The sequence below is a fragment of the Phyllostomus discolor genome, chromosome 3 (genome assembly GCF_004126475.2).
Source record: "Phyllostomus discolor isolate MPI-MPIP mPhyDis1 chromosome 3, mPhyDis1.pri.v3, whole genome shotgun sequence".
NCBI classification, from domain to species: Eukaryota; Metazoa; Chordata; class Mammalia; order Chiroptera; family Phyllostomidae; genus Phyllostomus; species Phyllostomus discolor.
This window is the reverse complement of record NC_040905.2, coordinates 183,714,663-183,739,227: the sequence shown is the minus strand read 5'-3', so window position 1 is coordinate 183,739,227 and position 24,565 is coordinate 183,714,663. Positions and strand designations below refer to the sequence as shown.

Genomic DNA, 24,565 nt, shown 5'->3' with positions numbered 1-24,565 from the left:
GGCCCTGCCCTCGGGTCGGAGGGACACGTTCTCCACTCCAGGTGCCTGTTCGCTCTCCTGGAGCCTCTGGCCGTGGCACCCGACAGCAGCTCCTTGGTTTGGCTGGGGCGCAGGATTAGCCATCCCCAGGAAATGCCTCCCTCCGGTCCCGGCAAGGATCCCAGCATATCCACCCCTGGAGAGAGTGTGTGTGGTGTTGTGCGGTGGGGGCGGGGAAGGTGGAATGCTTCCTCCTCTCCAGGTCAGAGAAGAGATCTGGGGACCACCTGGGGCCCTCCCCCCTCCCACCTCCTTGCTGGGGAAGTGCCCAGTCCAGTGCCCCTTCCATACCCACCTCCCTCCCCCTAGCTGTGCAGGAGCATGAATCAGCTCTCACAGCTTGTTAAAGTCGGACCTCTTGTTTTCATGCCCTCACCCCAGGAAACAGAGTTACAGCTTTTCCAGCTCTACTCAGCAGGGGGCCAGGGTCCTCACTTTATAAGCATCTCCAAGCCCGTGAGAGCAGAGGGCAGGAGATGGTGTGAGACAGGAGCCCAGGGGAAAAGACAGAAACTTACACTCAACGACAGAACAAAGAGAAGCCAGGGAGACAAGACCCAAGTAGCCTGGACAGAAGCTGAGAAGGGTCTGCAAAGGCCGTGCGACAGGAATGGCCCTAAGAATGCTCTGGGCTGGACAGACTAAGGGGATCCTGAGAGGCTGGGGGATCATCTGCTTGGTGGTATCTCTGCTCCTCCAGCACCCAGGAGTCTACAGCAAGTGCTACTTCCAAGCTCAAGGTAAAGCTGGGTGAGGCATTCGGAAAGTGCAAGGAGCAGAGGGCATTCACTGGGAGGAGGGGGCCTTAAGATGATCCTATGTCCGAATACCCACTCCCACTGGCTCAGAACCAGGAGAGACTAAGTATGGGGGCAGTGTGCACTTGATTCTCTCCTATGCCAGGGTGATTCCGTCTGCTGCCACCACTCCCCTGCAAATTAACGTTTCCTGTTCTTCCCCAGCCCCCTGCCACTATGAAGGGAAGTATTTTACCCTGGGTGAGTCTTGGCTCCGCAAGGACTGTTTCCACTGCACCTGCCTGCATCCTGTCGGTGTGGGCTGCTGTGACACGTGAGTGACCAAAAATGGCCCAGAGAGAATGGTTTGGATGTGAGTGACTGAGAGATGGCCCAGGCAGGACTAGGCTGCTGCCCCCTTAGAACAGAACAGCATGGCAGTGTGAGGCCGGCCAGACCTGAAGGTGCCAGCAAGTGTGAGGGAGAAGGCCCAGGCTACAGAGTGAGGGCGGCAGGGGTGGGTCTAGAGAAAAAATATTCCTGCTGTGAAATGAAGAAAATCCATCTTGGTAGGTGAGAATTTACTCAGGGGGACCAAGGGAGCACTAACAGAGATATGAGAGGAAGGCCGGGAAAGAGGGAATGTGTGTGTGGGATAACGACGGCCCTTCACCGTGCTGACTCCTTCCCCATCCTTTGGTTCCCCAGGTCCCAGCATCCCATCGACTTCCCCGCTGAGTGTGAGGTGCGACAGGAGGCAGGAACCTGCCAGTTCTCCCTGGTGCAAAAATCTGACCCTCGGCTGCCCTGCAAAGGGGGAGGGCCTGACCCAGAGTGGGGCTCCGCTAATACCCCTGTTCCCGGGGCTCCTGCTCCCCACTCCAGCTAAACCTGATTGCCCTTCTGCTGACTGCCACTGCTGCCGCCACTTCCAGGGAAACCACTAGCAGCTGCCAATTTATTCTGAATAAATAAATTAATGCTATTGCTGAAAGCCTGCTTCTCATTGTCCACGCCACCGGGCCCCAGGCGGAAGCAGGCTGGGCCCCAGTCCGGCCCAGGTGCCAAGTCCTCAGTGTCCTGAAGGGAGCAGTGCTGCGGGGAACCCGCTTCAGATGGTGATGGTGCTGGTGCTGGGGCCTGGGGCTGCGTACGAGGCCAGGGTCGGGCTTGTAGGCAGCACCTTGATGGGGAGGTCCCAGCTGAAGGTGTCCACAGGCACTTGCTCGGGCCCTGTCCAGGTGACAGGCTCGGGCTGTTCCATAGGAGGCAGGAGCACCAAACCGGGTTCTCGGGATGTTACAAATTCAAAATGCAACCGCCACTTCAGGGACACTGTGGAAAGAAAAGACATAGGCAGAAGCATTAGAAGCCAGAATTAAAGCCTGACAGGATGTGGTTGGCAAATGAGCAAAACCCTGTATTCGGGAAGAGGCAGAGAAGTCTTGGGACAGGGAACTAGGATCAAGGGCTTCTCTGAAGAAATCTAGTGTGTTAACTGGAAAAGTGACAAGAAGAATGGCAGCGTCAAGAACATGACCCAAGCAGGGACAGTCGAGACTTGGCAGCCGGAAGTAAAGGTGCTGGGGAATCCTAGATCGGCGGATTACAGGGTCACCGTGGGAAGGGGCAGGGAAGGCGATCTACAAAGCTCTTCCGAGTTCCGGACTCAGTGCATCTAGGAAGTAGGTTGAAGATCTGAGAAAGTGTTCATGGTCAGTGAGTGTGTTAGGAATCAGGACTGATTACACTCTACCTCAGCACCATATTCTACTTCTCGCCCCCACACCCCTCCCCCACCAATAGCGGTCCAAGTCTTACCAATGGCTGTGCAGAAGCCTGGGGTGGAGCTGAGAGGGATGGGGAGCGAGAAGCTGGTTCTGGTTGTATGTAGGCAGGACTCCTGGTGTCGGGCGTGAGTCACATGGGACACAGAGGGGGCACCCCCTGCCCCTCGGCGCCGCTGGTACTCAGGCTGTACACGCTCCTCAGTCTGTAAGCTTACTGAAAACTGGGAGCAAGAAAAGTGTGTGCTAGCAGGCACTGGGGAGTGCTGACTCTAAGTGAGAAGGCAGCCCAACCTCCACCTGCCTTACCAAAGAAAGAGACTCCCAGGGACCCCGACCCACTTCTGCACACCACCCTCCTTCACGCAGGCCCTTCTGCGAGTCCAGCCCTTCAGGCCCAGCATCCCCAACGCCCCTCTCCCTTCTCACCTGTAAACAAGCTACAGTTCCTTCCCCTAAGTTTAAGGTCCCCACCACGTCCTCGCCAAGTCTGTATACAGATTTGAAGATGCCAAACGTCCCGACTTTCCCTCGGCCGTCACTGATGTTGTACAGATCTGGGGAAAACGGGACACTGTAAACCTGGAGTCCACACTGAAGACTGTCTGGGGCTGGGAGCAGGGGGCCAAAGGTGGGGCTTTTCTTTGCACTCGGGGGTGAGGTGTCAGCAGGTCCTCAGAAGCACGTGGCAGTTAGGAGAACCTGCCTTTGAAACAGGAATACTATGACAAGAGGATGGAGTAGGACAATTTTGAAAGGATTCTCACGGAGGCTGCGGCAGGACGTGGCAGCCATGAGGCGCTCCCCAGCCAGCTCAGCTAGCCACGAGTCCTTCTTCCCACCTTCGTCCTCCTCCAAGAATGGACTGGATGGGGCTACAGCCTCATCCTGGGGAAACCGGACATCTTGAAGGCCTAGAGAGAGATTAAGTAGAGAAGTAGTGCTGGGAGGGAACAGAGGGAAGAGCAGAGGTTAGGTCTTAGGCTCCAACCCCAGAGGGCTGTAGGTACGGGAAGCCACAGCTGAGGTGCACACCTCCACCTGTCTCCAGGACCCTCACCCCACTGCTCCCTCGCACCTTCACTGAGACTGGGAAGCTTCCCCCAGCCCCTCTCACAAGATCTCTAAGGATCATTTCTGCTTTGGTTAAGGTTCTTCCTTAGCCCTTCCCTCCAGGAACCCTTACTTACCGGTCAGCACAAGAACCCTCAGGGGGACCCTGAGTAAAGTGATGGGCGAGTTGACACGCTGGCAGCCAATGGTCAGTTTGTAGACATACTTGACTGACTGACCTCGAAAGGAGGGTGGTCCCTCTATGGGCAGCACTTCGCTGTAGGAGTCTGGTCGGGAAGTAGTAGTCAGGGAGGCCAGAGGCAGCCAGAGAAGTCCTCCCTCCAGGAATCTTAGAAGGGTGGGCGACCGTCACTCACATGATTTGGACTCTCCGGGGTCCAGCCTCAGGTCACAGAATAGGATTTTCGGTGGGGTGGAAAGGATACACTGACCCCTCTCACCTAAAAAAGATGAAGACTGCAGTTTGATGACAGCATTATCCAGCACTGGAAGAGGCTAGCACAGCAAGTGGGGCCATGAGCCCTGGTAACAAGCAGCAGCCTGCAGTAAATTACCCCTCCTTTCTTGGTGTGAGAGCAACACTCTTACAGCCCCAAAGCAACAGACACATCCTCCCATATCCCCAGGTTGCAGAGGCTATGAAAACCCTCAGGAACAATTCAAGTTTCATCCTTCCGAGACAACACTCCATTCCCACCAAAGGCAAGGGTCTCATCTCTAACCTCGGTGTGGGAGAAAGACGGTCTGGCTCTCAGGTTGAACATCTGGCTGGTTGGAGTCTGGGGGAGGCAGTGCTACTCGAGTCTCGCTGGCATGGAACTGGCAGTGGATTTGGGCACTGGCCCAGGCCAGAGCCTCACTGTGGGAGGAAGTAAAGATGGCATCAGAAGGGAGCTCCTGACCTCATCAATGCTCTTCCAAACTCCCTACCACATGTCTAGGAGCCAACATGGTTAAGTGGCTGTCTTAAGGATCAGGAAATCCAGAACCCCCCAAAGAAACCATTTTTTACCAGAGGGAAAGGGGGCGGGGGAAGGTAGGAGAGGGTAAGGGGGATAAAGGGTGACGGAAGGAGACTTGACTTTGCGTGGTGAACACACAATGCAATACACAGATGATGGGTACAGAGTTTTACACTTGAAACCTATATGCTTTTATTAACCAACATCATCCCAATAAATCAATAAAAAGAAAAAGACGATGGTTAAACTAAGACAAGTATACTGTGGGTACAAAGGGGAATGGGGGGGAGGGAGGAAAGGAGAGTGGAGGGTTGTTCATCAGATGTGGGCCACATCTGTCAAACGGCCCCTTCCTACAATGACAACACAATGCACAGGAAGGTGGTGGTGTAGCTACAGGACAACCTGAGCTCTGGCTTAGCACTAGAGACACCAGGCTCCCGCCTAGGAGGGCCACCTTCTTCAGGACCAGCACTCCCACCTGGATGCAGAAGTGGCCGTGGGGGGCAGGGGGTTGGTGACAGTCACCACACACTCCAGCGCCTCCCCCGCCAGAAACACAGGACCTCGGCTCAGCTCTGCTACCACTTCAATCATGGCAGCCCCGGAGCCGGACCTAGGAGAAAACAAAGGGAGTCAGAAGTCAGTACCCCGGCAGGGCGGGGGTCTGCGTGGGGCCTGGGGGTGAGGCCCAGAGAGACCCGTGGTCCGCACCTGGTGCCCGAGGGACGCGCCAGGGTGTGGGTGCAGGGGGGCGCGGGGGAGTGCGGGGTGGGGGCAGCTGGCTCCGCGCTGCCTAGGGGAGGGCGTCGTTCTGGGTCCCAGGCTCCCGCCCTTCCCCGTGCCGGATTAGCCCCCTACCCCCCTGAACCCCCAGTCCGGCCTCTGCCCCCATTCCCTCCTGGCTCCACGGCCCCGCCCAAGGCCATGGAGACCGGCCCCTCCGCGTCCCCAGCCCGGGCACTTCGCCAGGTGGAGCCCGAGGGTCTCGGCGCACCGAGGCCCTCACCTGTCCGCCCCTCGGACCGGCCCAGCGCTCGGCGGCGCCGCGGCAGAGGCGGGACTTCCCTTCCACCCCCGCCCCCGACGGAGCCCCTTCCGGCCGGAAGCGCCGGGCCAGCCGGGCCGGAAGGGACTCGCGTCCCGCCGCCTTGGGTCACCTTCCCACGGCCTGGCACCTGGGCGCGGGCGCTGCCCCGGACACCGGCCGGCGGGACCCGGCGCCCAGCCCTGGGGGACCTGGTGCCGCGACCAGGGGACGCGGCTGACGCCGCCGCGAGCTCCCAGGCCGGTCCCGGGGGCGGTGCCTTGCGGGGCGGCCCCCCGGGCTCCTCCCCTCTCCGCTGGCCCAGTAGTCGCCCTTTGGCCGGGCAGGCTCATCATCGCGGCCCAATGACTACGAGGCCCGACCCTTCCCGCCCAGGGCCCAGAGAGAAGACCGAGAGGGAGCCCGAGGCGGCTTCATTGCTGTCGCCTCTGCCGCAGCTGCAGCAACAGCTCCCGGGGTCCACAGAGACACCTGCCCACCGCAGCTTTCCCCAGCGCCCGGCCCTCCAGGACGGCACCTAACAACCAGCGGCATCCGCATCTGGACTTGGCTGGTGAGACACTTTGTACCAGAAGGCTCGAGACCTGGGGCCATCGAGGTCGTGGGGACCCAGGATCCAGGGAACATGGGAACCGGAGTCCCAGCCTCGGAGCAGACCAGCTGTGCCAAAGGGGATCCACAGGTTTATTGCCCCGAAGATACTGGAGGCACTGAGGATGTGCAAGTTACTGACTGCGAGACCCCTGAGAACAATCGACCCCAAAATGAGTTGGGCTACAGCAATCCGGAGTACTCTGGGCAGCTGATGGCTTCCTACGAAGGTAAAGCTGAGGGCTACCAGGTGCCTTCCTTTGGCTGGCGCATCTGTTTGGCTCATGAGTTTTCAGAGAAGAGGAAACCCTTTAATGCCAATAACATCTCCCTAAGCAACCTGATAAAGCATCTGGGCATGGGCTTGAGGTGAGTAGATCCCGTCGCCTAGAGTACCACAGAGTTCACTTTGTTGCCACACAGGACGTCCAGCAGGTGTGCAAAGGGTGTGAAAGCAGATATATGCCTTCTGCCAATCAAGTGGCCCCTATGCCCAACATGCTAAGCCTTGATATTGGAGCGTGAGACCAGGTCACACCTTTCTGCAACCCTTTACTCCCAGTAACTCGTCTTTTTAGCAGGAAAGAGCAGAAACATCTAGACCTGCAGTAGGCCTTTCCCATTTAGTGTCTTTCTCTTCACTCCTCCTTTCCCAAAGACAGCTCTTTGGGATTAGCTATATTTTGTGGCAGCGTAGGAAATGGTGCTGATACAATGTTGTTTTATGTGGGAGGGGGTGGTTCTCAGATTCTCCTGAGCAGCTGGAGTATTCCCAGGCACATCCCATTTCAGACCAACGCCCATCCCACTTTAGTTCCAGGGAGTGGGTGAGAGCCTGCCTGCTCTCTTAACCCTAAGGAGAGGGCGATGTAAGGGCTCTCCACTCTCCTCTGAGAGAGGCAGGCCCTGACAGAAAAAGCAGAGAAGACCTCTGATCAGAGAGGCACCACTCTAGGTGTCCCCAGAGCTCTTAGCAAGAGTCTGCCCTGGTGTCCACCTCCCTCTGCACTCCCTCCGCAGGGATTGTAGACACCCAAAGAGCTCGTTCTGGGCTGTGGAACTCCTCTAGATCCCTCCAGATCCCCATCAAGTTCAAAAACTAGTGACGAGGAGCTGAAACCTACTAACAACAAGACCAGGTGGATGTGAGGACAAAAAGCATCACTCTGATGTCATTCTGAATCAGTCCACACAGTAAATACAGAGCCAGGAAGGGAGGCATACAGGTTGGGAAACTCAGCCTTGATAGTCTCTAAAGGGATCCTTACCTGTCCCAGTCAGTGCTGTGGGACTAGGGTACCAGATCCATTTACCTAACCTCAGCCCTAGGCAGTGGGAAGAGCCTGGTGCTGTCTAGGTATCCTACACCTTTGCTAGTACTTGTGGGTGGCCGGTACCAGAGAACAATCATGCCTCCAAGCTGCTTCTGAAACTGACCCAGCCCAGTCTTGACCCCCAAAGCCTTTGGGTCGAAATAGGATCTAGGGCTAGAGTGCCGAGAGAAGCACAACAGGGTGCGTGTGATGGGGGCATCGAGGTCAAGAACAGGTGGGTAACCTAGTCCCTCTGTCCCTATGTATGAGCTGAGTCATAGAGGCCTGAACCCCTACTCAGCCCCCTGGACCTCAGCTTCCCATACCAGGATAGGGTGGGGGCCACTGACATGGGGCTTTTGGAATGGGATGAGGTCTTGAGGAAAAAGCAGGGGTGAGCCAAGAAAGAATTCTGAATGATAATTCTTAAGTTGGGGCTGAAATTATGGAGATGGCCAAATAGGTCAAGGATGGCCAGCTGCTAAGTTACGGGAGTGGGAGAAAGGCAGACCCTGAGAGAGGTGAACTGAGGGTGCTGTAACCAGGGGCTCCAGGAAGTCAGTTCTCTTGGCCTCAGTGTGGTAAGAACTCAATTTTGATAGCTGTGCCTTTCAGGCAGTCCATTCATTCAATAAAATTTATTGAGAAAATTTGTGGCGAGATCTTCCATTTCCTACAAGCAGCAACAAAGTAGCTGAAATTACATTCTGTATACTGCTTTCTAAAAAAAAAAAAATAATAATAATAAAATTTACCGAGTGCCAGTTCTGCACTAGATGCTCCTTTGTTCTGCCTGTCCTCACATCTGGCATTTCTCGCTCGTTGCCCTAATTCCCACTGCACTCTCCTTGCTTTCACCAATCCTTCTGGCCTCTGATTTCAAAGTCCAGTTTCCCTTAAAGTGGCAGGGAGGATCTTCTGCCTTCCCATTATCTCATCCTTTGTCTTCCCTCCCTTTCCTTCTGCCCGGAAGGTACCCTCCCTGTTCTTTAAGCGCATTTCTCCTGCCCTTGCTCCCATCCTAGTTCATCTCTCTGGTGCCCCACGGCACGCTCCCGGCAAACACAGCGACCGTGTATCAACTGCAGGCTGTGTGCCGTGCCCTGTGCTTGAGGCTGTGGGTAATAATCACCTGGTCTTCCTCACTGTCCCTTTCCAAAAAGGACTTAAAACTTTGTCAGACTCACGTGAGGAACACTGAAATTACAAGACAGCGTCTGATTGGGAATGGAGATAGTGTGTGTAGAGGTGACGGGCATAGCTGACCCAGGTATGCCACTTTATGGCTTTCCTGTCTATTATGTCATTTGCTTTTTCAACCATACCATGCGGCATGTAAGTAGGTAGGTAGGGCAGGGAGTGTCCCCCCATTTTGCAGGTAACTGAGGAAACTGAGGTTCAGAAGGGTCACTTACACAGTTATAGGGTTATTGGTATTGTGCTTGAACAGTGGTATAGAATGTCTGGGTAGGGAGGAGAGTAGAACTGGGAGAGAGTCTGGCAGGGCAGGGGGTGCTTAGTGAGGACCCACCCTGAGCGGGAAATTGTAGAAGAGTGGAAGGTGGTCTAGGAGAGATGTCAGAGCCTTGAATCCCACACAGAATAATTTGCCTATGGGACATATTGTGACAAGCCCAGGGAAATGTTGAGATTTTTTTTTTATAGAGAGGGGAAGGGAGGGAGATAGGGAGGGAGGGAAGCATCGATGTACGAGAGATACATCGATCAGTTGCCTCTCAAAAACCCCCAACTGGAGACCTGGCCAGCAACCCAGGCATGTGCCCTGACTGGGAATCAAACTAGTGACCTTTCGATTTGAAGGCTGGCACTCAACCCACTGAGCCACACCAGCCAGGGCGGAAATGTTGAGATTTTTTTGACGTCTTTACTGGGATATTATAAGAGAGCAGAATCATAAAGCTTACAGTTTCAATCCTGAATTTTAAATCAATCAATCAATCAAAGGAAATGCCCCAAAATATAAACACTGGTTGTCTATGGGTAGCATTTCCCCCCTCCCAGCTGCTGTATTTCTACACATTTTCACCCGTTATCATCAGGAAGAAAAATAATTGTTTTGAAAAGAAGAAAATTATCCCAGCAACCCATGCCTGGGGGGGCAGGTTGGTGGTGGGTGTTGTAGGTCAGGAAACCATAATCAGACCTTTCAACACCTCAGACAAAAGCGTCTGGGGTAAGCTAAAGCAGTGGTAGTGGAGTTCGAGGTGAGGAAAGAGCAGAAAGCTCCTGAGGAGAAGAGAGAGGAGAAACAGAGGCAGTCCCACACTGTGTGCGCCGGGACGACTGGGAAGCTAAGGGGAGCCTGAACTGCAGAGGAGTTGAGAGGAGGAAGAGGTCCGGAAGCGATGGTATTGGGTCCCGACCGTTTAATGGGAAATCACAGATGGGCTGAGAAAGAGGTAGGTGACTGCACCCGGGAGGCACCACCCACAGCCTCTTTCATTCACACTGCGTCTTGCTCCGTAGGTACTTGCAGTGGTGGTACCAGAAGACTCAGGTGGAGAAAAAGAAACCTTTCATAGACCTCATCAACTCTGTGCCCCTGAGACAGATCTACGGTGAGCCTCCCCCCAGCTCTGCCCTGTGCAGTGAGGGCCCAGCTTCCCTGACCCCATCCCCTCGGGGCTTTTCCCCCAGCTTTATTGATATAATTGATCTATAGCTTCTTTTAAGTGAAGGTGTACAACGTGTTGATTTCATATTCCCATGGTTTTTTAGGGGATCCCTTATAGTCTAGAAAGTGAGCAGCTGACTTGTTTCCCAGTCCCCGTATCCCCAGTAACGATCCTGATTCTCTCTCTAGGTTGCCCTTTGGGTGGCATCGGGGGAGGCACCATCACCCGAGGCTGGAGAGGCCAGTTTTGTCGTTGGCAGCTTACTCCTGGAATGTACCAGCACCGCACGGTCATGGCTGACCAAGTAAGAGCCAGGCGGTGGAGGAGAGGTCCAAGACCCCTCCCCAGGCCAGGGAGGGCCTCTCGGCTGGTGTGGGATGTGGCAGTTAGGTGTGTACATGATTCAGTCCATTAAGTCCTTTCGAGAAGCTTTCTGTGCACCTGGCCCCATGTACTCCAGGAATGAGACACAGAGCACATCATCCTTGAAAGAATGATCAGCCCTGGCACCTGGGGGCCCTACGTTTCTCTAGTAAATGCTCCCTACCTACTTGCTGCCCCACCTCCACGAGCTGAGCCAGTCACAGAGTACTGGCTAGTCCTCAGTCACACAGAGTGCAGAGAATTCCTGATCACTTAACCTGGTTGAAAGAACATGTGGTAGGACCAGGAGAACAAAACCAGAAGTCTGCAAATGGGTAGGGGGCAAATGCACATAGAGCACCCACTGCTCACCCTGATTTGCCAGCCCTCAGCCAGAGGTCAGCTCTCTGCTGGTGGGCACTCTTCTGGAGGTCTCTCTGGCTGAGGGCCAGGGAGCCCCTCCTCTCCCAGGCACGGATCTCTAGCCCTCTTCTCTTTTCCGAAGTTTGGCCTCTTTCCCTTCTGTTCCGTCATCACACCTGCACCTCAGACTGCCAGAGGCACGGGATCTACCTTTCATCATCTCTCTCTAGTGACCTCCCATTTGAGTTGTCCTCCGAGTTCCTGTTTCCTGTCTGAGGGATGACTCCAGCTTTCAGCCCGTCTTCAAAGGAGAAGTGACTAGCAGACGTCCGGTCTATTCATGAAGCGCCCTTCCTAGTTAGGTTTACCAGCCCAAGGTCCCGGGCTTCCTCTCTGGCTCATCCCTTAGGTATCCAAGGGGAATGCCTTCCAGAATCGTGACTCTACAGTCAAAGTAATTACTGCATGTGTAACACGTGCTGAGACTTTTACATCATATTTAATGCTTTAAGACAGCCCCACAAGGTATCATTATTGTGCCCTTTTATAGAGGAAGAAACTAAGATCTGAGGAGGGTTCGTGACGTGCCCAGGATCACATGGCTGGTCAGTGGAAGCGCTGGGATTCAGCGCCAGTTCTCTGTGCTTAAAGACCCATGGTCTTAAGCATTATCTACTGTTCAAAAAGCAAAAAACTATATATATGTATATATACATATATATATATATACACACACACACATATATATATTCATTTTTTATTTAAAAATATCAGGCATACTTTGACCCAAGGGAAGAAATACCAACCCCTTGTAGCCCCTAACCTCCAGAAGCCCACATTTCTGTTAGGGGAACAGGACTTTGAGACACTGGAGGCTGTGAGACCGTGTCAGTGCCAAAACGAGAGGCACAGATGATACACTGAGAAGGAAGGGGCACTGCTGTAGGCTCTGCCTGTCCTCTCCCTACACATGCCAGCTCCACCTGACGGACGGGCACTCCCAGCTGAAGGGAGTGAAGGGGGACCTCAGTGAACTAGAGAAGGTCCCTGCCCTCAACCCATGGAGCAGGCAGGGAGTCAGAATGTGAATAAACACACTGTAACATGCTACACTAGAAGCATAGGGGATACCCAGGAGAATGACTCCTTGCTTACAGAGGAGATGGCATTTGGCTTAGGCCTTAAAGGATGGGGGCAGGGTGATCACCAGATGGTGAATGAGCATGCGCTAAGGCAGGGGGGGAGAAATACAGTGTGCTCAAGGAATAGTGAGTATTTGATGTGAACGGAATATAGGAGTTTCAGCAGGTAATGAGTCTAATGGGCAGGGACAGGCCAGACCAAGAAGGTCTTGAAAGCCAGGGAGAGAGTTTAGACTCTAGTCTGAGGGCCATGGGGAGTCGCTGGAACATAAACCCAGACCAACATCTCTTGATGTCTGTAACAAAGATCATTGTGCTATCCACATGTGTGAGGGCAGAGGGTTAGAGCAGAGGTGGTGAGGGCCTGGGTTAGGGCAGTAAGACCACATTAGCGCGAAGGGAGAGGAGGTGGGACTTGCTGGCCACTCACTGAGCTCAGGAGGAAAGGACTGAGTGAGGCTGTGATGCAGTGGTAACCACTGCAGGCTCTGGAAGGGGAAGAGCTACTCTGGGGGAGGGAGACCAATTACCCAGTTCCAGCCTGTCTCCTCTCCTGGTTTAGTTCACAGTGTGCTTGCGGCGGGAAGGGCAGACGGTGTACCAGCAAGTCCTGTCCGTGGAGCGCCCAAGTGTCCTGCGCAGCTGGAACTGGGGCCTGTGCGGGTACTTCGCGTTCTACCACGCCCTCTATCCCCGAGCCTGGACCGTCTATCAGCTTCCTGGCCAGAATGTCACCCTGACCTGCCGCCAGATCACACCCATCTTGCCCCATGACTACCAGGTGAAATTCCCCCTCTGTTTCTTCCATTGTCTCCCCTTCCCTGGGTTCTGTCTCTGCTGGAAATTCCATGCCCTGGGAAAGAAGGGGTTGGAATGCGAACATCATGCTGGTTTCCCAGGACCACCGCCTGCCCGGCCAGTCTGCTCTCTCCTGGTAGACAGCCCGTGTGGGAATATGGGGAGACACAAGTGGAAGACAAGAGAGTATGTTGGGAGTATCTGAGTCAGGTCCTTGCTCGGAGGCTTGATCTTTGGAGGGGCCCAGGAGGGGCTACACTGGGACCATCTGAGTCTGATCTTTCGTACCCAGGACAGCAGTCTGCCTGTAGGAGTCTTTGTGTGGGATGTGGAAAATGAAGGGGACGAAGCCCTGGAGGTGTCCATCATGTTCTCCATGCGGAACGGACTGGGAGGTGGCGACGATGCCCCAGGGGGTTTGTGGAACGAACCCTTCTCTCTGGAGCGTGATGGGGAGACTGTACGAGGGCTGCTGTTGCACCACCCAACCCTTCCGAATCCCTACACGATGGCTGTGGCTGCACGACTCACGGTACGGAGCAGCCTGCCCTGTGACATACCTGAACCCCTGAGCCCCTGAGCTCACCCCACTCCACCACGGTCTCCTCATTTCCTAAACTCTAGTGAGTCCCACTCTCCCTACAGCCCTTAAGCCTCTGGAACTTGGAGGAGGTTGGAATATGTAATAAGAGTGAGAGCATTTCCTAGAAGCCAACATACCTGAGAGCTTCCCCTCACAATCTTTGGCCCCTTAACAGGCAGATACGACGGTAACCTACATCACAGCTTTTGACCCTGACGGCACTGGGCAGCAGGTGTGGCAGGATCTACTGCAGGATGGACAGCTGGACTCCCCCGCCGGTGATGGGGGGTCTCACAGGGAGGTGGTGGGAAGAGAGGCTGTCCCTGTCTGGGGAGCGGGTGGGAGGCCTGGTAATGAGTGGGCCTCGTTCCTAAGTTACGGATCCCTAGGGCTGAAGGGGAGGCCTGTGCTGACTCCTCTTGTGTTCCTCTCAGGCCCAAGCACCCCCTCGCAGAAAGGGGTAGGCATCGCTGGGGCCGTGTGCGTTACAGGTAAGCTGCCACCTCGAGGCCGGTGCTGCCTGGAGTTCTCCCTGGCATGGGACATGCCCAGAATCATGTTTGGAGCCAAGGGCCAGGTCTACTGCAGGTGAGGGGACCGAGAGAGTCCAGGGATCCAAGGTGCTAGGGCTCTGACCTGGCGCCCGTGTGTCTATCTTTCCCCCTTCCTTCCACCCCAGGCGTTACACAAGGTTCTTTGGCTCAGATGGCGACGCAGCACCTGCCCTCAGCCACTACGCGCTGTGCCAATACACAGACTGGGAGGAGAGGATCTCAGCTTGGCAGAGCTCGGTATTGGATGACAGGTGCCAGCGGGGCCCACCTCCTGCCCTTCTCCCAGGCACTCACTCTCCCCCACCAAAGTCAGCAGACTCGAGCTGGGATTCACTGGGTGCCCCCATTCTACTGAACACGAGCCCTTTCTTTCCTGGGAGGTCCACACTTGCTAGACCATTCTCTCCTCCTGGTTCCCCAGGTCCTTGCCTGCCTGGTACAAATCTGCCCTCTTCAACGAACTCTACTTCCTGGCTGATGGAGGCACAATATGGCTTGAAGTTCCTGAGGACTCCCTGCCAGAGGAGCTGGCGGGAAGCATGTGTCAGCTCCACCCCACCCTGACGGAGTATGGTCGATTTGGCTACCTTGAAGGTACAGCTGCTGGTGGGCTATGGTGTGGCAGGCTGTATCTGAGGCCCATTAGTGCCTTACCATTAGGCAGGATGGTAAGTCTGTTGGTTGGGATGAGGAGTAACTGGCAAGGATGGAGTGTGACAGTGCCCCACACCCACTCCTAGAGGACAAGCTGGGTGGGATGGGGAACTTGAAGGGGAAGCAGGAATGCTGGCAACAGTGTCTCCCTCATTCTTCCAGGTCAGGAATATCGCATGTACAACACATACGATGTCCACTTCTATGCCTCCTTTGCCCTCATCATGCTCTGGCCCAAACTCGAGCTCAGCCTGCAGTATGACATGGGTGAGGGTCTCTTTTGTGCCTCTTCTGCCCTCTTTAGCTCCCCACACTCCTGAACCTTTCTGGTCCCTGAGCTTACCTACCCCCCAAACATATCTACATCCTGTTTATCGGTTCCCTTCTGGGGTCATACACACTGCCCTGTGCCATCCCCAGCCTGCCCATTCCCTGCCCTGCCTCTACTTGTCTGCTCCTCCAGCTCTGGCCACACTCAGGGAAGACCTGACAGGACGCCGGTACCTGATGAGTGGGGTAATGGCACCTGTGAAAAGGAGGAACGTCATCCCCCATGATATAGGGGACCCAGGTAAAAGTCCTTCCACCTCAAGGTCCGCTTCCCCCTCAGCTTTTGCAACCCCTGCCCTACCCACCAATGCAAATGAACCAGGCCCACTTCCCTCCCACAGACGACGAGCCGTGGCTCCGAGTCAATGCATACGTGATCCACGACACTGCTGACTGGAAGGACCTGAATCTGAAGTTTGTGCTGCAGGTGTATCGGGACTATTACCTGACGGGTGACCAGGGCTTCCTGAGGGACATGTGGCCTGTGTGTCTGGTAAGGGATGCATGTACAGTGGCCAGTGCATGGCTGGTATTTGGGGAGAGCTAGCTGGCTATTGTCTTTACTTAGAATCTAAGTCTTTGGTATCTTGGTCCCTTCCTAGGCTGTGATGGAGTCTGAAATGAGGTTTGACAAGGACCAAGATGGACTCATTGAAAATGGAGGCTATGCAGACCAGACCTATGATGCGTGGGTCACCACAGGCCCCAGGTTAGCAGGGTAGGGATTTCCAGGGGGCCCGAGGTGGGGAACTAAACACCAAGGGGCTGTAGGCTCAAGGAAGAGAGATTCATGGCTTGTTTGGATCTGCCAGTCTGACCACTAAACCCATCATTACCCTCAGTGCTTACTGTGGAGGACTGTGGCTGGCAGCTGTGGCTGTGATGGTCCAGATGGCTGCTCTGTGTGGGACACAGGACGTCCAAGATAAGTTTGCTTCCATCCTTAGCCGGGGCAAAGAAGCCTATGAGAGACTGCTGTGGAATGGTGAGTTGCGGGATTCCCAGGAGTCTTAGAGCAGCTGTGCGGACACAGGAGCCTTACTTCACCCTTCCTGTGCTGCAGGCCGCTATTACAACTATGACTGCAGCTCTCAGCCTCAGTCCTGTAGCATCATGTCGGACCAGTGTGCTGGCCAGTGGTTCCTGAGGGCCAGCGGCCTAGGAGACGGAGACACTGAGGTGAGAGAGACTAGACGGAAGAGCCAGACAGGTGGGTTTTTCTTGGTGGTACAAAGTAAGTTTAGGCGATTATGTTTCTGCCTTTGCCCCTCTAGGTATTTCCTACCCCACACGTGGTCCGTGCTCTCCAAACGATCTTCGAGTTCAATGTCCAGGCCTTTGCAGGAGGGGCCATGGGGGCTGTGAATGGGATGCAGCCCCATGGTATCCCCGATAGGTCCAGTGTCCAGTCTGATGAAGTCTGGGTGGGCGTGGTCTATGGGCTGGCAGCCACCATGATCCAGGAGGTAATGCACCGCCTTCCCCAAGCACACTGGCCCAGCACACTTCCTCATCCCTCAAGCATTTGTACTGTCTAACCCAGTGCCATCTTAGCCGAGAAAGCCTCCCTCTTTTCCCTGGCTTGCATTCCATTTCCTTTTGTCTTCAGTCTTTTGTCTGAGGGTTAAATTTATCTTTTCCATTAGCTGGGAACTGCCTGGGGGTAGGGACCTTATTACCCCCATCTGTCCAGCTGAAGAGGCCATTCAGGAGTTGCCAACTAACGTGACTACCATCTCTCCCTACAGGGCCTGACTTGGGAGGGCTTCCAGACAGCTGAAGGCTGCTACCGTACTGTGTGGGAGCGCCTGGGCCTGGCCTTCCAGACCCCTGAGGCATACTGCCAACAGCAAGTGTTTCGCTCTCTGGCCTACATGCGGCCACTGAGCATCTGGGCCATGCAGCTGGCCCTGCAGCAGCAGCATAAAAAGTTCTCCAGACCAATAGCCAAACAGGGCAAAGGACTAAGTACAGGATCTAAATTGGGACCAAAGGAAGCCATGGCAAACCCAAGCCCAGAGTAAGCCCTCCGAACTATGGGAGGGAGGCGCTAACAGCCCAGCCTGGCCTTTGCTCCTTCTTCCACACCCCCAGTCTTCTGCAGCCCTGAGCCATGGGGACAATCATGCCTCTCCCCTTCACCCCACCCAACCATGCCAGTAAAGGGGTTGAGGGTGATCCAAGCATCAGAATCACTTATTTATTTCTTTCCTCACCCCACCCCCTCACTGCATGAAATTTTCAAGATCAGTTGATTCCCCCAGGCCCATCATTCATGGGGTGATGGACACATAGGGGTACAAATAAAAGACCCAGAAAGCCAGTAAGTGTGGTGTTTGAGCCCTTGGGGTTCCTGAGCCCTCAGGCTTCTGACAGGGCACAGAGGCTAAGACCAGCCCCCTCTCACTCCTTTGCACTGGGACACCAACTGTAGGCCCCAGGCCTCCACCCTAGCCTGAGTATCTGTCCTGCAAGATAATGGATATGGGTTGGTGGGCAGGGAGCCACCCCCCCTCTCTTGTGAGATTTGCATGCAGAGGAAAGAGGGGACTTGGGCAGGGGAAATGTGAGAAAGGGTCGGGGAGCGGCAACTTCAGGGGAGGCTCTGTGCCAGGAGCCTGAAGCATGTGGAAGAGCAGGCAGCAAAAGTTGCCAGGAGCCTGGAGCTCATGGTCTGAGCTGTCCTTTGGTGCCTCTGACTGCAGGGCAGACAGCTCTGGCTGGTGAGGGAGGGCACGAAGCTGGCGGTAAAACACTGAGGAGACAAAGACTTTTCAGAGGCTGGCCAGGCTGCTCCCCCCAGTCCACCCTTAATAGTATTCTCAAGCCTCTCACCTCTATGCTCAGCCTGCAGGCTCCCCCTTGTGTCAGAGGAGTACATAGCAGGTACAAAGACGAGGCAGAGGGAGAACAGGAGGACCTGGAGCACAGGAAAAGGAAATGACAAAGAGCTCTGGATTGCACCCATGCCCGTGCGTGAGAGAATGCTCTTTGATCACCATCCTCACCAAGACACAGGTGCTGCTGCTGGTGGTTTTGTTTGCTATCCGAATGACCATGGCCTGCAGCCGCCTCAACTGATCCAGGAGGGACCTAGAAGAAGAGGGGACAGTGAACAGCCCCTGGCCTGGCACCCTGAGCTACAATGAAATCTTCCTTTTAAGGCCAGCTCTCTATCTGTGCACTAGGTCCTCTCAAAATAATATTAATAATAAAGCTGAATAACATGTATTTCTCCTATATACATGAGAGACACAAACACTGAGTAACTTACTTTTTGTCCTACTTTTGCAAATGACTTTCTTCCCCTCTGTGGACAAAATGCCCAAAGTTCCTCCTTAAAACAAATACACACCCCTCTGCTCTGCTCTGCCTTAACGTCCTTTGCAAACAGTGGTTCTGCACTGCCGTAATAGCTACGCACATAATCCTTACTTGCCAGTCTATGTTCTCTACCTTTGGGCCCAACTCACCTGTGTTAGGGTTCCAGCCAGACTGGACTATGCTGTGCTCTCTCTCCTTAGAACACTCCCCATCCCTGCTCCCCCACCTCCAGAATGCTATCTACTATCAAATGTCATCTGCCCCATGAGGTCTTTCTTACTCCCTCTGTCTTTCTTGATACTTACCTTATCCTCAGTTACTTGTGAATGTATTCCCCATTATTGTGAGCTTTTTAGAATCAGAAACCCACTAAAGGCCAAGCACCAGACCTTGCATGTTTGAGAAGGCAGTGATGTTGGAGTTGCTTACAGATTTTGTTTCTCCAGGAGCTGTACTTTGTTCTGTAGTTCCTGATTCTGGGCTGTGTATTTCAAGACCCTGAGGGAATAACAGGGACGTGGGGATATGGCCTATATCCTCCCTTCAAAGACCTACTGCTTCCAGCTACTTCTGTTCCCCCACCCCAGAGTCCTTCTCCCAGCATACCTGCTCTCTAAAACCCCCACATACACCTTCTTCTTCCTGCGGCTCTCTTGAGCTGACTTCTTATTTCGAATCTTCCTCCGCACTCGTTTCAAAACTTGTTCCTCCATCTGACAGAACACAAGGAAAAGGTGTATCAGAAGAATGCTGGACCAGGCAGCAGGGAGGTAACCGAGCTCAATCACCTTGTCAATGCGGGGACCCCCTGTACAGCTCCCCTGACCAACAGACAGTTGGCTTCTGGCTGGATGCCTCCCAGGACCAGGTGTTAATGCCCTCACGAGCCAGACCACCTTCAACAATTTTATTAATTAAAAACCTTCCATATCTTGAGCCAGTATCTGCTTCTACAATTTCTATCCATTAGACTTACCTAGTACCTAATCTCTGGGGCCATACAGAACAAATTAAATGGTTCTTCACTATTTTAAGGCACTCAACATTTCATCTGTTAATCTGGGCAAAAATTTTAACTCATCTCCTCGGGATGGACTGCATCCTTTTAATACCTGTCAAAAATCTGGGCTCAAAACTGGACAACCAGATGTGGTCTGGCTAACACAGAGGGGGAGATGACAGTCACTGCTCTCTCTCAACCTCTGTTGATAAAGCCTCCAAACCCCATTCACTTTCTTAGTAGCCACACCACACTGCCAACTCATACTTTTAAGAAATTGAAATTCCTTTAATCTTCTGTCAGTGAACAGTGATTTCATCACTGGATCACAATATTATGCTTATAAAGTTGCCACTCATAGCTCGCACCTTAAAACTGGGGAATTTATGCTTATATTACACTAAGTAGTCTCACACTAAGACTACTTAGTCCAGCGTAAACACTTAATTCTACCTTCCGGCTATAGGGGGATTACCACGAACCGGTGAAGTCTAAGTGTCGGCGCCCCTTGCTCCCAGTGGTCTTTTTCCGTGTCCCTATACTGATGTGCCGATAGTTCTGAATTCTAAAGCGAACATCGAAATCCATGTAAGCCCCACAAAACTAGGATCTGCCCCTGCATCTAGAATATTAACCACACCCCTCAGCTTCCTAGGAGCAGCAAATTTGCTACATTTCTCACTTCAGTCCTTTTCAAGTTAATAAAATTAACGAAACTGGTGATCAACAAGACAGCAGAGCAGCCTCCCCCGCAGGCGCAGGTGTATAGATCTTTGTGAAGACCCTGAATGGCAAGACCATCACCCTTGAGGTTCAGCCCAGCGACACCACTGAGAAGGTCAAAGCTAAAACCCAAAACAAGGACGGGATCCCACCTGACCAACAGCGTCTGATTTTTTGCAGGAAAACAGCCAGAGGATGGCCACACTGTCTCAGGCTACAACATTCAGAAAGAGTCTGCGCTGCACTTAGCACTTCATCTGAGGGTTGGCATTATCGAGCCCTCCCTCAACCAGTTTACCCAGAAGTACAACTGATGACAAGATGAAGTGCTCCAAGTGTTACACCACCTGCACCTCTGCACTGTCAACTGCCACAAGAAGTGTGGCCACACCAACAGCCTGTGTCCCAAGGTTAAATGAAGCCCCTTCACCACCCCCTCGGCCAGAGGGCGGCCTTCTGGCTGAACTCTGTGACCCTGGGGCCTCAATAAAGTTTCCCTTTCATTGACTAGAACGGTAAAACAAAACAAAACAGAAAAATAGAAAAGGCCTACTTGGGACTCACAACCCCCCACTAACCTTTGCTCAAGCAATGGAAGTCTTACCTTAGTGAGAGGAAGTGTTCCAGGCAGAGTAAGCCCCTCCTGCTCCAACAGCCTCTTCTCCTCATCTGTCAGTGTAAGCCTAACAATCTCCTGGGGTTACAAAAGGTGGGCAGCAAAGTTTCAAGGGGATGTTAGAGAGGAAGGAGGAATCTAGCCCCCACTCCTGCAATGTGGGAATAATCCTCCCATAAATCAAGTACCTGCTCTGCTGGCTTCTCCTCATGCAGTGGAGTCATCTGGGTCTCCCCTTTTCCACAGATCCCACCATCTGCAAAAGGGAAAGTGAATATCCATGCCCGTGAATATCCATGCCCTCTCCTTCCCCTCAAACTTCTCTATTTCCTACTCACCTAGATCTATGGAAACATGTTCTTGCGGGAGAGAGTAGGTGTGATCATGGTGGACAAGACGGGGGTTAGAGCTGCTGAGAATGTTCACCGATGCTGGAGGACTTGGCAGGGAGCTCAGGAAATCCTCTATGTCCCAATCGCTCAGGGCCTTCCCAGGATTCAAATTAGCACTCCTTGACCAGTCACCACCCCTCGCCTCCCCGACTGAGACCCCACCCACCTCGGAAAGTGGCAACTCCCAGTCCAGTGGAGCCTCCAAGACCTCGTCCGGCACCGCCCCCAAACCTCCGCTTTCCTCTAGCAGGAAGCCCAGCAGGTCCTCATCACCGGGGTCCAACGCCAACTCCATATAGGACATCTACGGAAAGAATGGGCAGAAACACAGGAATTCACCCCTCCATCAGGCCCCAACCCCGAATCCCATGCACGACCCCCACCGACTGTCAGTCAAACCCACCTATCCGCCAGTCCCTCTTCAGCCGGCTTTCCCTGTAGCTACTAGTCGTCGCTCTCAAACCTGGACCTGCCTCTCAGACTCGACTCTCTGCGACTTCCAACACAACGGAAGTGACGCACACGTACCCCAAAGCGTTCCGGGACTTGGAGTTCGCTATAGTGCGGAAGTGGCCTTGGTGCTGCGCCACGTCCCGGGAGCTATGCAAATGAAGGGGACGTCCCTGCTGAGTCCTTACACCCTAGGGCGGTCATTCTGGGGAACCGGCTCCGCCTTCGCCCCAAGCTAGAAAAAAGAATCAGAGACTAAAAAGGAATTCCAGCCCTGGCTGTTGTGGCTCAGTGGATTGAGCGCCGGCCTGCGAGTTAAAGCGTCACGGATTTGAATCCCAGTCAGGGCACATGCCTGGGTTGCCGGCCAGGTCCCCAGTAGGGGGCCCACTAGAGACAACCACACAGATGTTTCTCTCCCTCTCCTTCTCCCTCCCTTCTCTCTAAAAGTAAATAAAATCTTTTTTAAATAAATAAATTTAATCTTTCTTTTAAAAGGGAACTCGAGCACAGTTCCAGCCTTTTCGCCAGATTGCGCCCCACCTCCGCTTCCGGCTAGGGGCGCCCGGTTTTCGGCTGTCTCGTGAGCAACGAGAGCTGAGGCCAGAGCAGCTTCCGGCGGTCCCCGCAACCATAGAACGCCGGCCCAGGGCACCGCCCACGGGTGGGGGAAGTTCCGGGGACGGAAGTGGCCGAGTGTCGCCGAAGGGAGGGCGAGGCCGGATCCCGAGAGCCACCGGGAGAACTAGCCGGCTAACGGGCCGGCGGGCGGGGCACTAGCAGGGCTGCGCAGGTAGGTCGGACCGGGGGATCCGGAGCCTTAGGGTGTGGCTGCGAGGACAGGCCCGGGAGGCGGGCGGGCGGGGCCCCGGACTTTTCCTGTGCCTCCTGCTTCAGGTGTTGTTGGAGAGATTTCAGCTTCTGTCCGTCTCGGCTTGGGCTCACGGTTAAAGTAGATCCTTTTGCTGGAGCCAGGGCCTTCCTGGGAGCAGTCCTCTGTCTCGGATAGGTTTTGGGGAGGGTGAGGAGTGGGGTGGCAGTGAGATGCGGGACGGGGATCGGTTTTGAGATTCGCTGATAGCGGGTATGTGGGTAGGAAAGCTTTGGGTGAGTTTGGGATTCAAGATTAGCTTTAGGAATTACAGAGCCACAGTTAAGATTTAGAGTTATTAATGTGAGTCGGGTCATTATTTTGTTTTCTAGGATGGCCAACATAAGTCAAAGTTAGAGTTCAGGATCAACAACAGGAATTAGGTTAGAAATTGAGTTTTAGGGAGTAGAGAACCATGGCATAGTCAGTATTAGGACTAAACAGTGAAGGGGTGAGTCAGGAAAGGGATGAATGTATTAGGAAACAGGAAACAAGTTAGGGTCAAGGTTAACGTTAGGAATTAGGAGTGGTTCTAGAGATTGTGGTTGAGGTGAGGGTAGTTGACCTCAGGCAGGTAAAATGTAAGAGATTGACAGTAGGTAGATGCCAGTGTTTTGCAGGAGGTCTCTTTCCTGTGTAGTCTCAGGGGCTTTTTTTGACCCAGAATAAATGACAAACTAACTTCAGGCCATGGCTCTGGACTTCAGCTGGAATTGCAGGCATGTAGGTTTTCAGCTTTTTTTTATTATACTCTTGAAGTCCAAGACTCTTCCAGTGGCCACCAAGTTGAGGGGCAGGGGTTTCTGGACTATGCTGTTTACAAGATAGGAGGTGGGAAACGGAGAGGGACCCAGGAGGTATACAAAGCTTAGTCATAAATGGAGGACTGCATAGGGAAGAGGGGACTGGTGACTAAGTGGGAAATGGACCAAGGACACACTGTTGCCAAGGGAGAAAAGGATAACTGAGTCCTCTGAAAGTTCAGCCCCACTGCCTCCCATCTTTTCATTCCCCTGATACTAAGCCTTCCTGTCCAACTCGCATCCGTGACCCTGCATGTCAATCACACCCTTCCTGCATATCCCCTTGCAGAATACTTCCCTTGCCCTCTCCCATGTTCATCTTACCATCCGTTCCTAGCCTCAGTTCACCATCCCCTCCCACCTCTTACTTTACACATCCTACCTTAATTTACCCTCACCCAACCTGAGCTTTCACATCGTTCTGTAGCACTCTCCCACCACTTTTACCCACTCATTTACCCGCATGCCTTTTAGTCATCTGCTGAACACCCCACTCCCAGCCCAACACAACTGGCAAGTAACCCTGGTCCCTGCTGTGGGCCATCCCTGATTCTAAGCCTCCTTAATTTCTTGGTCCACTTGTAGATCCCCTTCCCCCACTCCCCAAACAGAAAAGAGGAAATGAGACCCAAAGAGGAAACTGGGTCTTGCAGATCCCACGCCCAGGGAGGCCACTGACCACACCCCCATTTCACTCCCAGCCTGACCCTGCCACTGACCATAGCGCTGTCCCCTACTCAGTGTGACCCAGGCACTCACTGGCTGCATCCCGTGCCCCCAGCCCCTACAGCCACAGCTTTGCTTAGACACTACCAGTCCCTTCACTCTCCTCCATCCCCAGCCTCATTTAGCAGTGACCACAGGCCTATCTCCTCTCAGCCTCCCGTAGCCTGACCTCACCTCTGACCTCACTTCATCATCCCCTGTCTGAGCCACTGTCCACGTCATTCTTCCCCTTCTCCCAGCCTGAGCCAGTGACTGCTCACATACATTGTTCTCCCACTGCCACCCTCCCCGGCCTTCCCCTACACCTTGTCTTCCCCATTTCCAGCCCAGTACAGTCACTAACCCCATTCCTTCGTTTGTTTTTTAATTTTAGAAGGTATGTATGTGCATTTTATTTTTTTTAATTACAGTTGACATACAATGTTATATTAATTCCAGGTGTGCAAACTAGTGTTTGGGCATTCATACACCTTACAAAGTGATCACACCGATAATTCTAGTACCCATCAGACGTAGTACACTAACTCTGTTTCCTCCGCCACTACCTGGTGCTAAGCACATCCCCGCCCCCCTTTCCCCACAGACTAACCACATTCCCTAACCACAGCCTCATCGTCACATTCCCAGCTCAACCCGATCCTTCCTTTTCCCTTTCCCAATTTTTTACCTACACTCAAGCTGCCCCA

The 24,565-nt window shown here is 53.7% G+C and overlaps 5 protein-coding genes across 9 annotated transcripts in view; 3 read left to right on the top strand and 2 right to left on the bottom strand.

Annotated features, from left to right (window-relative positions):
- Nucleotides 1-413: 413 nt before the first annotated feature.
- On the top strand, nt 414-1,761 carry LOC114509640 (microseminoprotein, prostate associated). Its single transcript, XM_028528076.2, has 3 exons — nt 414-779; nt 1,002-1,110; nt 1,485-1,761. The coding sequence occupies exons 1-3, from the start codon at nt 650-652 to the stop codon at nt 1,663-1,665; spliced, it is 420 nt and encodes a 139-aa protein (XP_028383877.1). The 5' UTR covers nt 414-649; the 3' UTR covers nt 1,666-1,761.
- RGP1 (RGP1 homolog, RAB6A GEF complex partner 1) lies at nt 1,337-6,008 on the bottom strand. 2 transcript variants are annotated; one of them, XM_036021905.1, is made up of 9 exons: nt 5,778-5,860; nt 5,081-5,215; nt 4,360-4,496; nt 3,994-4,077; nt 3,754-3,903; nt 3,331-3,477; nt 2,993-3,120; nt 2,598-2,787; nt 1,337-2,111 (listed from the first exon to the last, which is right to left on the bottom strand). In XM_036021905.1, the coding sequence occupies exons 2-9, from the start codon at nt 5,194-5,196 to the stop codon at nt 1,888-1,890; spliced, it is 1,176 nt and encodes a 391-aa protein (XP_035877798.1). In that variant the 5' UTR covers nt 5,197-5,215; nt 5,778-5,860; the 3' UTR covers nt 1,337-1,887. The 2 variants fall into 2 exon arrangements, with proteins under 2 accessions (XP_035877798.1, XP_028383843.2); XM_028528042.2 differs by having other exon boundaries at nt 1,343-2,111; nt 5,609-6,008.
- On the top strand, nt 5,958-18,203 carry GBA2 (glucosylceramidase beta 2). The gene is made up of 17 exons (XM_028528029.2): nt 5,958-6,607; nt 10,039-10,130; nt 10,376-10,491; nt 12,618-12,836; nt 13,146-13,385; nt 13,612-13,714; nt 13,871-14,024; nt 14,116-14,241; nt 14,412-14,584; nt 14,807-14,911; nt 15,108-15,215; nt 15,316-15,467; nt 15,577-15,683; nt 15,817-15,959; nt 16,038-16,153; nt 16,249-16,440; nt 16,723-18,203. Exons 1-17 carry the CDS (start codon nt 6,273-6,275, stop codon nt 16,996-16,998), a joined length of 2,757 nt encoding a protein of 918 aa, XP_028383830.2. The 5' UTR covers nt 5,958-6,272; the 3' UTR covers nt 16,999-18,203.
- On the bottom strand, nt 17,156-22,066 carry CREB3 (cAMP responsive element binding protein 3). Of its 3 annotated transcripts, XM_028528063.2 has the most exons (10): nt 21,433-22,066; nt 21,196-21,333; nt 20,976-21,123; nt 20,826-20,893; nt 20,626-20,715; nt 18,905-19,011; nt 18,728-18,796; nt 17,983-18,067; nt 17,810-17,894; nt 17,156-17,729 (listed from the first exon to the last, which is right to left on the bottom strand). In XM_028528063.2, exons 2-10 carry the CDS (start codon nt 21,331-21,333, stop codon nt 17,425-17,427), a joined length of 1,095 nt encoding a protein of 364 aa, XP_028383864.1. In that variant the 5' UTR covers nt 21,433-22,066; the 3' UTR covers nt 17,156-17,424. The 3 variants fall into 3 exon arrangements, with proteins under 3 accessions (XP_028383864.1, XP_035877799.1, XP_035877800.1); XM_036021906.1 differs by having other exon boundaries at nt 17,161-17,729; nt 20,626-20,721; nt 20,976-21,333; nt 21,433-21,707; XM_036021907.1 differs by having other exon boundaries at nt 17,161-17,729; nt 20,976-21,333; nt 21,433-21,701.
- Nucleotides 22,067-22,084: 18 nt separating this feature from the next.
- Nucleotides 22,085-24,565, top strand: part of TLN1 (talin 1) — a 31,458-nt gene continuing 28,977 nt past the window's right edge. The window contains exon 1 of one of the 2 annotated variants that reach the window (XM_028528096.2): nt 22,085-22,272. The gene's annotated coding sequence lies outside the window, so the exon portion shown is untranslated. The remainder of the gene's footprint in view (nt 22,273-24,565) is intronic. The other variant, XM_036021903.1, reaches the window with a different exon arrangement.

What these genes read in the sequence shown, in the direction of transcription:
- RGP1 (XM_028528042.2), bottom strand. Translation starts at nt 5,982, where the DNA reads ATGATGAGCCTGCCCGGCCAAAGGGCGACTACTGGGCCAGCGGAGAGG. An exon ending in CGTCTTTCTCCCACACCGAG is followed by an intron (nt 4,078 to 4,359) that starts GTTAGAGATGAG and finishes CATCTTTTTTAG; the next exon opens with GTGAGAGGGGTCAGTGTATC. An exon ending in CACGTCCTGCCGCAGCCTCC is followed by an intron (nt 3,121 to 3,330) that starts GTGAGAATCCTT and finishes CGTTTTCCCCAG; the next exon opens with ATCTGTACAACATCAGTGAC.
- GBA2 (XM_028528029.2), top strand. Translation starts at nt 6,273, where the DNA reads ATGGGAACCGGAGTCCCAGCCTCGGAGCAGACCAGCTGTGCCAAAGGG. An exon ending in CTGTGGCTGCACGACTCACG is followed by an intron (nt 13,386 to 13,611) that starts GTACGGAGCAGC and finishes GCCCCTTAACAG; the next exon opens with GCAGATACGACGGTAACCTA. An exon ending in CAGCCTGCAGTATGACATGG is followed by an intron (nt 14,912 to 15,107) that starts GTGAGGGTCTCT and finishes CTGCTCCTCCAG; the next exon opens with CTCTGGCCACACTCAGGGAA.
- CREB3 (XM_036021906.1), bottom strand. Translation starts at nt 21,333, where the DNA reads ATGTCCTATATGGAGTTGGCGTTGGACCCCGGTGATGAGGACCTGCTG. An exon ending in ACATGTTTCCATAGATCTAG is followed by an intron (nt 20,894 to 20,975) that starts GTGAGTAGGAAA and finishes TCCCTTTTGCAG; the next exon opens with ATGGTGGGATCTGTGGAAAA. An exon ending in GAACACTTCCTCTCACTAAG is followed by an intron (nt 19,012 to 20,625) that starts GTAAGACTTCCA and finishes GTGTTCTGTCAG; the next exon opens with ATGGAGGAACAAGTTTTGAA.
- LOC114509640 (XM_028528076.2), top strand. Translation starts at nt 650, where the DNA reads ATGGCCCTAAGAATGCTCTGGGCTGGACAGACTAAGGGGATCCTGAGA. An exon ending in GTGCTACTTCCAAGCTCAAG is followed by an intron (nt 780 to 1,001) that starts GTAAAGCTGGGT and finishes GTTCTTCCCCAG; the next exon opens with CCCCCTGCCACTATGAAGGG. An exon ending in GGTGTGGGCTGCTGTGACAC is followed by an intron (nt 1,111 to 1,484) that starts GTGAGTGACCAA and finishes TTGGTTCCCCAG; the next exon opens with GTCCCAGCATCCCATCGACT.